We start from the raw sequence: 12,925 nt of genomic DNA, 5'->3' as shown, positions 1-12,925 counted from the left end.
GTCTAGCTTGTTCAATATGCAAGCTTCACATAGCATGTGTGACAATGTACCATTAGTTGCAATGTTTAAGACTCTAATAATCCATTGAGTATACGGGTATAAATGAAATGCTTTAATCTACAGAAAATTTATGAGGTTTGTTCTACATTTGAATACTCACATCTAGTCATTTAGTTAAAGCCTTTGGCTTTGATTAAAGTTGTTAACATTTGAAATGTTTACTGATACAGCCTCCCTCCCTCGTGTGGAAATATGAATATTTGCCTCATTTATTAATGTCTTATACTGGAGACATAACCTTTTACTTAAAATAATTGGTTTGGAAATGGAATTATAACATCCCTCCTCCCCATCATCCCCTGCAATTTATGAATTTGCTGATTAGTCTTCTTGGTTGTGAGCATAAATTACCATTTGCCTTTATCCAACACAACACACACACACACACACATGCAGCACGGTTCAAAAAAGATTTTTGGGGTGTGCATTTAATAGCAGTTATAGCAGTGAGGGTAAGGTAGGTAGGAGTGTGAGTTTATAATGCTCATCATGAAATAAGAACTTCAAAGCAGGTAATGAGTCTAAATTTGATAGTGATAGGAATAGTATCACTATAGCATTTAAAGCAAATAAAGTCATATTACAAAAGATTTAACACAAAATTAGAAATTTCCTTTGAAAATTTTCTAGTACATCTGTGGATGATTGGATTATCGCAACATTTCCCTGGAAAGGTAGAAATTAAATGAATGACATTGAAATAAAAATCTGACAGTTCTAAATGAAATAGCAATTTCAGTATAGTTTCAGTAGCTATTAGGCAAGAAGCAAATGATCTTCTAATCAATTTATTGTTGCAAAAATAAGTCCAAATTATTTTCACGGGACATATGAAATTATTTTTATGGGAGACTTAAGGGTATTGCTACCTTAGTTATTTTATTTGCCTCTACAGAAAGGCATTTGGAAAACAACCAGTCACTCTAGTGAGGTTTTTAAAATTATTTTTGTCCTTATGAGCAAATATTTGAGAATGTGTTGAAGCATGGAATTTTTTTATCCATTCAGTGGGTACTTTCACCATTTTTAATACTGTAGGACACTATAATCTGGCATAGGCAGAGGAAATAAAAATGCAGATGTTGGAAAGATCCATTTTATCTGTAAGGAAATATAATTGTGACCTTAAAACTATGTTCAAAACTTGAATAATATCTCATCCTGGGCTATTTCATTATAGTAATCTGGCAATCACAATTATCATAAATTTAGGGATTCAATTTACACTATAGTGCTTGATGCCTTTTTTAAAAAAATAGCAGTTTTTAAGTGTCTTTGAGATTTTTATATTCATCAGCCCCTTTCCTGGTCTCCCTTCTTGTTTCCTTCCTCAAATATAATACATACATACATCCCAGAATGAACATCCAATTAGATCCAAAGAAAAGTTTATTTTCCAGTAACTTAATTTTGGATTGATTCCCGCAACATCATAGGGTCAATGGTCAGGAGACTAATTTAGGTTAATTCTTCCTGAGTGTGGAGAGCTACAAGGAAGAGTCAAAATGTACAACAGCTTGGCCCAGCCCGTCTATGTTTTCCAAACAGATGTGGAAACAGGCTTCATCATTCATCACTCTGTTCATGCATACTCATTATTGGTTCTTTACCGGAATTATTTCCTTAGGTAGTAAAGCCAATGGGAAGAAATTAATCATATGTTCTACATTGAGAGTCAAAAATTGATACATTGAATACTGTTCAAATCCATTTTGCATTACCACAATCCACTTTGTAGGTACACAGTGGTGAAAGTAGTTTAACATTGCTTTTCATACTTTCAGTACACTTTTTTTTTGCATCTAGAAAATGGATAACAAGGTATTTGCATGGTTCCTAAGAATATGTTATTTTTAATTTCATATTACTCATATGCATTTATTTCATGTAGAAAATCTGTAGTTCTTTTATTTAAAATTTCCCCCATGCAGGGCTTTTGAGGTTGTCAATAGCAGTAGGAACTGTTATACAGACTTGGTATTACCGTATGGAATCCCAAGGAACGCCTTAAGTTGAAAACAAAATTCATGTACTTATGCACCGTTAACCAGTTTTTAATCCTCCTAACAAGCTTTTGAAGGGGGTTATAATTCAAGCTAGAGGTTCATCCAGCTGACATCTGCAGAGGGAAGAATTTGCTTGACAATCTCTCCTCACTTATTCGTATTTTAATACTAAAATATCTACCACAAATGTAAAAGTAGTACTAATGGTGTTATTCATATTTTAATACTAAAATATCTACCACAAATGTAAAAGTAGTACTAATGGTGTTATAAATGACAGTGGTGGACACAGGAGCAAAACAGAGCTATCAGTACAATTTCAGCTTCTGAGTTTAAAGCATCGAGGAAAGAATAAAAGGAACAATTATTGGCCTATGTTTCATTCTCTAAGTCTAAACACACATGACCTGTAAAATTGGCAGTACAGCATGTTTTGACATTGAGATATGGGATTCCCACTACTCCCCTCATCCCAACTCCTTAGGTAGCTTTGTGACAAAAACCTCTACTGGTTTATTCAAATAATCTTGTTTTTCAAAGGTAACAACATAGTCCACCAAGAAAAAGATCTTTGGGGACTTTCTGAAAGATTACGATTGCAAAAATATTTGTATTTTTCAAGTCACAATTTTGCATAGTTTTTATTCTCTCATTGGAATGCTTTGAACAAACTCATACTCACAGAGAATATATTAGTATCTGTCTAATGTCAAGCATGGTAACATGTGAAACTGGATGCTTAATCAATATTATTTAATGATTCTGAAGTTTATTTATAATTAAATCAGCAGTCAGCCTCATCATACTTTCTTCTTCTCCACCAGCAAACCTCTGCATCAAAGTCAGCCTACACCCACACGTCTCGCTTTACTTTCCATAGAATAACAGTTTCCAAAGCCATTTGGTCTCCTTAAAACTAGTCACTCATTACAATGGTTCAGGATGTGAACTTTGCTGAAAGGCTTAGCTCTGAATCATTGTGATTATACATTCCTTTTAGGCTAGAAAACAACAATTATGGCTACTGAATACAGGATTATTGGGCTCATATATTATAGATCAGACTGTCTCAAATTTGGATACCTTCCCCTATTAATTGGGACAAATAAAAGTGTTGAACTTGAGACTAGTCAAAGGCTTTTTAAGTCAGAAGGCACAATTTTGTGCCTTTCTCTCTTTTTAAAACCCAACAACCCCAAACCATCAAATGAATACTCTGTAGCAGCCCAAGTTGGCATAAAGATTTTGTTTTCTGATTTCCAAGTCCAACGGTTCAGATAAGTTTTGTCATTAATAAATAAATCTGCAGAGTTAAGGCCCCCTCATCAAGAGTGTGAACTTTCCCATGAAGATGTCCCAAGGATCTTTAAATTCAATGTTTACTTTAAGGGAAACATACCAGGTTGGTGGTAGACACAGGTATCTTACTTCAGGTCAGAGAAATCTGGCTTCAAGATCTAAAACACAGCGACTCTGTTTTCCAAGTCTGATATTATGCTTGCAACACTTGGGACAGACACTTCTTCCCTGAATGAAGTCAGATTTTATTAGAGTAACTGTAGCTAAAGGGAAAATTCTTAAAGAGACAGCCTGTGCTACTTTCTGCAAGTATCTGTTCTTCAGCGGGAGCCATATCATTCAGAAGATGTTTCACAGAGATATTTGCCAAGCTATAGCATTAACTGGAATGCAACTCAACTTGGAAGGTGGTTTGGCTGATCTGTGGAAGATACCCCTCTAACAAATGGCACAAAGTAGCTGTGAGATGAGTGTCAAGTTCTTGGTAAAGAACTGAAATCTCGGCCTGATGCAACCAAAAGTAATGCAGTTTCAGTTCCATTGCCACACAGACTGTGAAAGGAATTAACTAGAGGCTTTTAGTCAGAGTGAGTTTCTTCTGAAATAATGATATCTTTTGTTAATAGAAAGCCAAAAGTTTCTTATGGCAAATTAGAAGAAGGAGCTAAGAATTTGTCCATTTAAAGCGATTTTTAGGTATAAGAAATGCTTCCACAAGATGTTCAAGAAAAGATGTCTTTTAAGGAAGACTTTTTTATACAACAAATAATTAGTTACAAATACTAAGCATCATTTAAAATAATTAATGACATGATATGAACAGATTGGACTTCTAGAGAGAAAGTGGACTGAAGAGTAGAAGAGAGCAATTTTGAACCAATAGAAATTTATTTACTTTATCTTTCAGTTTATAAATTTTTTTCAGTCATTAGAAGTTAAATTTTAAAAATTAAAAAATTCTCTAGAAGATTGTTCATGTCATTTAAATAAATGTTCATAATGCCAAATATAATTTGAATGCATGATTGTTTTGTTATCTTTTCATCTTTTTTCTTCATTTATGCCATTAGAAACAGAGTAGCAGGAAAAATGAAATGAGAAACTCGCAAAGTCTTTAGTGCAGATTTAGTTGATATTTTTGGGCTTGAATATATAGAAACAAATGTTGGCCATTTCTTATAGGAAATCTATGCCAAGTGCATGAATAAAAGAGACAACATAAGTTTAATTATCATCTCTGAAAAATAAAATTTTGATACTTCAGCAGTGTATTTAATAAGTACAAAAGCAATCTCTTTGAGCATGCAGCTTGTATGTGCAATTAAGGAACAGAGACAAGGCAATAAGATGGAGATAGAAAACTAAAAATTATAAAATTAATCTTTAACTATGAATAGGAGCAAAGATCAGAATGGAAGCTTATTTGTTTATATCCTAAACATATATTGACAAAATTTCCTAAAACAGAAAACCCAATAATGCTTTGATGATTTTCTTAGATAACATAACAGATCCTGAGAGCCCTCTCTTTACCTCCTAGTTCCCCACATCAAAACTTCAAAAGAAAATGACTGGAGGTTGAATGGAGCCAAGAGAAACGTATATTAAAAACAGAAGGCATAACTAAAAATGCTTCTTGGAGGTCCGAACAGTCATAAAGAAAGAAAAAAATATGAAGAGTTGAAGAGAGCAATTTTGAACCAGGAGTCTATAACAGGACTTTCATTTATCAAAGGTTGAATGGCTAAGGTGTCATTAAGTGACCAACTTACATTAATAAGTTCAACCTCCCAGATCTTTTTCAACAGGTCCATCGATGTGTAGCCATTAATTAGAAAGGCTTTGGTGTAGTCGCCCAGCTCAATGGAATCCAGCCACTCAGCCACAGAGGTGGGATGGTAGCCATCATGACCAATGGGTCTCATCTGTAATTTAAAAAAAAAAAAAAGGCATTAGGATTAATTTAAACTGTTTACTTTGTGTTTCAACAGCAGAATGCAGCTCATCACTTGGGAATTTATCTGACACGAAGCAACAGATCTTTCTGGATGAGGGAATGAAGAAAAACAAAAATACTTTGTGCACAATTCTAAATCATTAATAATTTTCATGCTAAATTAGTTTTCAAAATACACCCAGAAATTTCCAATTTAGCTGCTAAATAAACCCCCTATTTGAGAGAACTAAATATGTCAAATTTCTGTTACAGACATCATTGAATTCTGTTGGATAGAATTTAAAATGATGTCAGTCGAGCAATATTCAATTCAAAGCTGAAGGCAAAAGGAACCGCACTTTCAAAAATGTAGGTGCTATTTCTCACATGCACACAAAACATGTGAATATACTGCATGACTTGAACATTGAAAAGGAATCCATGCTTATGCAAGATATGTATTGTAGGTGGTGCAAACATGCTGTAGAAACATTCTGCTGTGTTAAGCCAGTAAAGAAGAGCCTCTTGGGTGTTTTAAGACCATGTGTTCTGCATAGACTCTACTTTATGTTAGACATGAATACAGAACATGCTGGCAGACAGTTTCCTATTTTTTTTATCAGCTATATACAGAATGTTTTTTTTTTTTACTTTAGGAGAACAAAGAAGTGTGACAGCAACATAATGTTGCTGAGTTTAAATTGGGGTGTGAAAGTAATTTAAGCAAGAAAAACTTCTGGGTTTAAAATTTCATATGGATTATTCTAGTCCCTTAGCCCTTATTTGAAATTTTAGTTGAAATTGTGGTTCCTGGTTTTTAAAGTGACTCACCTCTAAAATTTATGCTGCTTTGCATGCAATACCATATATCTTAATACTTCAGTCATTAAGGACAGCTGGCATCTCATAAACCTCACGTAATCCTTCAGGGAAATTCATGATGGGGACAGCAAACTGGGCAAAACGCAACATACATTTTCCTCTTACTCCAGATTCAAGGAGATAAACACTAATGGAAAGCTACATGATTCTGATTTGTGAGCAGAGACAAGATTAGTCTGGGCATCAGGAATTCAGATTTTAATCTTAAACATGTTAGGCTTTCTGTCATTATGCAGCGTTCTCAATTTTGAGATTCTCTTTATTCAATTTTTTTTATTAGGGAAGTTGTAGGTTTACAGAAAAATCATGCAGGAAATACAGAGTTCCATATTAGCACCTTGCATTAGCATGGTACATCTGTTACAATTGATGACACAATATTATTATAATTAGACTAATAACTATAGTCCATGGTTTACATTAGGGTTCACTGTGTTGTGCAGTTCCATGGGTTTTTTTAAAAAACTATTTTAGTAACATATACAACCTAAAATTTCCTCTTTTGACCACAATCAAATAAATAATTCAGTGCTGTTAATTAAGTTCACAATGTTGTGCTACCATCACCATCAATTACCAAAACTTTTCCATCACCTCAAATAGAAACTCTGCCCAATTTAAGAATTAACCCCCCATTCCCGACCCCCACCCCAGCCCCTGGTAACCTGTATCTCAGTTTCTGACTCTGTGAATTGCTTATTCTAATTATTTCATGTCAGTGAGATCATGCCTTCATTTTTAAGTTCATTTTTCTACTTCCCTCTTTCTTGTTGTTCCATTCCCCAGTTTAATTTCCGTTTTGTAGTTTAAATATCTTCTATTTTAAAGCTACAGTGAATTCATTGTTTGCATTAGAGTCCAAACTTCATTTCTCATCAGACTGTTGTAAATATTCTTTGAAACTACAAAACACATCTTGAAGATCAGTCAAGGAGCTCATAGATAGGCTGCCTAGAAACTGCTTTCTGAAAGATGTAGAGATTCTTTAGAGCAATCTCATTTGGCTCTTCCATGTCCTAGAAGTATTAGACAGTGCCTGCCTACCCACGCAAACTTTCAAGGAAAACTCTCTCACCCCTAGCCATGCTGTCCTACCCATGATATGAGCCACATTTTCTCTTTCCTCTGACACCCAGGTGGTTAAACCAAAGAGAAAACCACAGCCCAAGCATGGCTGGTTCATAGGCCCGTCAAAAAAGATGAGCTGGGACATTTAAACTCCCCATTCAAGAATTTGGAATTGAGAAATTATGAAACAGAGGCACTAGTACCAAGAGGAAAAAGCGAGGTAGAGCCAGAGCCAATGGGTTGTGGCAATTCAAAGCCTTGTTTCGGCAAAGGTTGTATGGAAGTAGAAGTGATGAGTTAGTAGATAAAGCTGATTGGTAAAGCAAGAAAATTGGGTGAGATATAAGGTGTAAGCAAGAGATGTTGCAGTTCCTAAGGGAAAGAGGCCTTAAAGATTCCTGATACTTTTTCAGTTTCCTTGAGGCTTGAATATACTGGAGCTTTTGAGTGTTCATGAAATCCCTATCTCCTTAAAATCAATTCTTCTTAAGCTAGATTGGGTGGGTCTCTGTTCTTTGCAACCTACATCTGTAACCCACCTGAACAAGATAATGTATTAGTAAGTGATCACTGGAATGATAGTGTGGTGTCTAAGAAAATACTGAGGGAGATATAATAATACGTCTCTTGTGAAGTCAACTGTTGGTGGCTTGAGATGAGGAAAACTTATAAAGATCACTTTATTTAGTGGCTACAGTATGCTTTCTTTCTCTGATTGCTGTTAAAACCTGTTGGTTGGTTATTTGTTTAGCCTGCCCATTATCCATTCTCCTATTTCTGTTAATGGTGCCCTAGTTTTTCTTGGGAATCAGACTCTCTCATTCTCAGTCCATATGATTTGGAGGGACCTGAAAGCATTCCTGGCTCCAGAGGTGGACGTGTGATCCAGAGCTAAGCCAGTCACTGTATATTTTTTCTCTCCTATACAGTGATTGGTTCAGGGACAAACACGTGACCCAATATGTGTATTTCACTGAGTGTAGACTGCTCACTAATCTGGTTATTCACGGAAGGCAAGTTCTCACTTTAAGGAGGTGAGAGTGAGGGGAAAATTTGGTGGGAGACAAGGGCAGGATAAGACCAAAGGTGAAGAGATCCTGGAAAGGAATATGCTGATGTGTGTAGGGGCAACTTGCATCCATCCACATATTGAATAAATATTTAATCAGTGCTTATTTTGATGGATGTTGTGGAAATAAAAGAGAAAAAACAGTCACAGTCCCTTTCCTCATAGAAATTATAACTCATAATTTAAAAATATGCAAACAGATGACCGATAAATCATGAAAGCTATGTATACCTGAAGAGAGGAAACCATTAGTGCCAAATGAAGTTACAAAATTAACTTGACACATATTTAATGATATGCACAATTGTTACTGTTCTGCACAGTAATTTTTTCCAAAGCAATTCTCCCATCTGTTCCTTCATTTCTGTTGCTACTGCCACTATCCTGTTTAGGTTCTTGTTAGCTCTTACAAAAACTAACGTGATAGCCTTCCGCTTGGCCTCTCAACTTTGGTACAGCCTTTATCTTGCTGCTGCATACATATAAGTCAGCCTCTTCTGTCAACCCTTGCACAAAAACTTGTAGTTGTTCCTTCTTGATAACAGTTCAAATGTCCTATTCTAGCATTCATGGCCAATTGTGACCAGGTATAAATTTATCTTGTCAACATAATCTCCCACTGTTCAGACCTGTGTACCCTAATGCATGTGATTAGGCACATGTATTTAACATTATGTTCAATTGCTAGTTGTTTCCTGAACATCAACTGTGCAAGACACATTCTTATCTTTGCTAATATTCTCAATGCTTGGAATCACCCCTACTTCTGTAGTGATTTTTCCAAGCCTGGTTTCTCTTCTTAGGAGCTTTAAGATCCAAATTTCAACTATTTGTAGGACATGTATGTGAGACAGGCCTCACCAACACAAAGAGTCAAAAACAAAAACAAAAATAAAAATAAATTCATATCTTTCCACTCACCAACTGGCCTTCCCTCAGTATTTCATAGCTTAGTTGATGGGTGCCGTCACTCCATTGCCCAAGTAGAAGCTTAGCTTAGGAGTCAACTTATTTTCCTTTTTTTTGTTAATTTAAATGTTACCATCCTATCAAATTCAACCAACAAATCCTATAAATTTGATTTCTAAAATGTCTCTCAAATCAGTTTCCTCCTCCCCACCCCTACTGGAGAAGAACCAATATATGATACAATGGACTTGGAAATGAAAAAATCCCAGCTTATTTTTTTGGGTGATCTTTGGCAACTGAGATCTCTGGGTCTCGTTTTACTCTTTTCTAAAATTAGTATATAATTTCTAACCCAAGTGTTGTTAAAAAGATTACATGATATAGGATATGCAAATTTCCTAGCATTGTGCTTGGAATATAATAGGTATTCAATAACTCTTCCCTTCCTGCCACCCTAAATTAAACCAATGCTCAATTTGAAACTGCATTACAGTTTGCCCCTTGGCTGCTAATCTTTTCAACTTTCAATCAAATCTTTTCTTTCCTCTCTCACCCCTTCCTCCTCCCCTTGCTCCCAACCTTCTCCATCTTGTTTTCAAAAGGACTTACATCTACTAAACTCTCTTAGCATCCCCTCCTAGCAACAGTTGTTTTTCAACAGGTGACTATAGTAGATGGAAGTGGTATTCCCAATTCTTCACTTTCTTCTTATATTAGAATTATGCTTCTGTGCCCTTTGCAAGTGACCTGCATGGACTCCCACTGTGGCTGGAGTTGCTTCCCTGACTCATTGATGTGGACCATGTTATTTGCTTGGCCAATGGAATGGGGAGAAGTGTCAGTGTGGCAGTTTATAGATGAGGCCTCTGTTTTTCTGTGACCTACCACTCATCCTCCTGTATTCCTGTTGTCTGCCATGAGAATAACAAGTGCTGCGCATATGCAGAACTGCTGGTCCTAGGAGAAAGAGAAAGATTTGTGGAGGAAACCTAAATTTAACCCAAAGGCTGGAGTCCTCTCTAGCTAGATGGATCTTGGGCAAGTCCAGCTGAGATCAGCTGAACCACAGCTGACCTGTGGATTCTTGAGTAGAAAAATTATTTTCATAAACCACTGAAATTTTGATATACAGAGAAAAACTGACCAGAAGAATCACTCCTTACTTCAAAACCTGGTGTTTTTTATACACTGTGCCTATAGAATATAATCCAAACTCTTCAATTTGTTTATCTACTTGCAAATGCTACTCCATGATACTGAGAAAGAACTGGGATGCTGAGCTAAGCTAACATCAACATCCCTCTCAACTACCTCACTGTCCTTTAGTAAACATCCCTGTATTGAATCCTTACTGATTCTAACCTAAGTAATTATGGGTCTGATTGTCTATCCAGGATACCTCCATAATTTGCTCACATCATTCCCTTTATGAGGAATGCTATTTCTTTCCTCTTCTTCTGTTGAAAGTCTATTTATTACTAAAAGGTCCTGTTTAAATGTTACCCCTTCTGTCAAGGCTTCTCCAATGTTACCCTACTCCAAAGTCAAAATGAATCAATGCTTTGCTAAATTTCTTTAGCTATTTGCATAGTACAACACTGACTGGTCTGCTTTTTCTTGTAGTTAGAGATGTATCTGTCTTCTTCCTTGGACTGTCACCTCCTTGAGGCAGAAACTGGGTCTCAGTCATCTTTGTATTCTCTCTCTTTTTTAAAATGCAATTTTATTGAGATATATTCACGCACCATACAATCCATCTAAAGTATACAATCAATGGCTCACAGATTCATCATATAGTGCATTCATCATCACAATCGACTTTAGAACACTTTCATTACTCTAAAAAAGAAAAAAGAAAAAGAAAAAAGAACACCCAAAATATCACATACCCCTTATCTCCCCCTATCATTTATATATTGTTTCATCTATATTACTCATCTGCCCATACACTGGATAAAGGGAGTATAAGTCACAAGGTTTTCACAATCACAGGGTCACATGATAACAGCTATATAATTATAGAATCATCATCAAGAATTAAGTACATTGGATTACAATTCAACAGATTCAGGTATTTCCTTCTAGCTAGTCTAATACACTAGTAACTAAAAAGGAATATTTATGTAATGCATAAGAATAACCTCTAGAATGACCTCTCAACTCTATTTGAAATCTCTTAGCTACTGAAATTTTATTTTGGTCCATTTCTTTTCTCCCATTTGGTCAAGCAGGCATTCTCAATCCCAAGATGCCAGGGCTAGGTTCATCCCTGGGAGTCATGTCCCACAGAGCCAGGGAGACTTACACCCCTGGGAGTCATGTCCCACATAAGGGGGAGGGTAGTGAGTTTATTTGCAGAGGTGGCTGAGAGAGAGAGAGGCCACATCTGAGCAACAAAAGAGGTTCTCTGGGGGGTGACTCTTAGGCATAATTGTAAGTAAGCTTAGCTTCTCCTTTGCAGGAATAAGTTTGATAAGGCCAAGCCCCAAGATTGAGGGCTTTGCCTATTACATTGGTAGACCCCAATGCTTGCAAGACTATCAGGAACTCCCTAGATGGGGAAGTTTAATATTTCCACCTTTTCCCCCAAAGGACTGGGAGAAAATACTTTTTTATTTTCTGCCCAAAATACTCTGGGATGTATTGGAATATTATATTAACCTGTACAGAATAACAAGATCTCATTCCCTATTCTAGGTTCCATGTAATTATGTTGTTTAAATAAACTGACCATAGAAGTTAAATTAGATCGTGTGCTATAGAGAATATAAATTTTGTACCAAATGAGCATCTATTAAATAACTGTTAAAACTCAGGAATAGATGTGATTGCTATAAGAGCTTACAATCTAGGGAACCTTTACAATAAGCCTTATTGTACATTCTGTACTCTTGCATCATCAATTGCCCAGTCTCTGCCCAAATTCTATCCTCTGATAATCTATGCTCTCAAATTTAATCCTCAGCATTTGCTCATTATAGTTAATCTATACTAGTGAGGCCTTACAACATTTATCCTTTTGTTTCTGGCTTATTTCATTCAACACAATATCCTCAAGTTTCATTCAACTAGTTGCATGCCTCACAACTTCTTTCCTTCTTGTAGCTGTTCAATATTCTGTTGTATGTATACACCACAGTTCACCCATTCACCTGTTGATGTACCCTTAGGCCACCTTAGGGATCAAATGGCAACTCTATACTTAGCTTCCTGTGGAACCGCCACACTGCCCTCCAGAGGGGTCACACCATTCTACTTCCCCACCAACAATGAATAGGTATATCTCTTTCTCCGTATCTTCTCCAGCACTTGTATCTTTCTGTTTATTTTTTAAACAGTTTAATTCACACACCATACACTCCATCTGTACCAGTTTGAAACTCTTATGGATCCCAGAAGAGCCATGATCTTTTAATCCAATCTTGGGTGGAACCTTTTGATTGAATATTTCCATGGAGATGCGACCTGTCCAGTTAGGGTGGGTCTTAATTAGATCACTGGAATCCTTTAAAAGAGCTCATGGAGAGAAGGAGCTCAGAGACACTGAGAGAGACATTTTGGAGAGAAACTAAGATATGTAATGCAGAGTTTGCCCCGGGAGAAGCTAAGAGCCGACACAGACCCAGATGCTTGGAGACACTGGAAGATGCAGACAGAAGGATATCTGGAGATACTAAGCTAAGAGATGAAGCCTAG

General features: G+C 36.2%; 1 protein-coding gene across 20 annotated transcripts in view; it reads right to left on the bottom strand.

Annotated features, from left to right (window-relative positions):
- Positions 1-12,925, bottom strand: part of ANKS1B (ankyrin repeat and sterile alpha motif domain containing 1B) — a 1,210,519-nt gene that overhangs the window by 325,911 nt on the left and 871,683 nt on the right. For all 20 annotated transcript variants that reach the window (XM_037845547.1, XM_037845538.1, XM_037845540.1 and 17 more), the window contains one exon: positions 5,138-5,290. In XM_037845547.1, coding sequence (XP_037701475.1) covers positions 5,138-5,290 — 153 coding nt within the window. The remainder of the gene's footprint in view (positions 1-5,137; positions 5,291-12,925) is intronic.

Source organism: Choloepus didactylus, chromosome 8 (assembly GCF_015220235.1).
Source record: "Choloepus didactylus isolate mChoDid1 chromosome 8, mChoDid1.pri, whole genome shotgun sequence".
In the NCBI taxonomy this organism is placed as follows: Eukaryota; Metazoa; Chordata; class Mammalia; order Pilosa; family Megalonychidae; genus Choloepus; species Choloepus didactylus.
The sequence above is the reverse complement of the archived record's forward strand: the minus strand, read 5'-3'. Positions and strand labels throughout refer to the sequence as shown.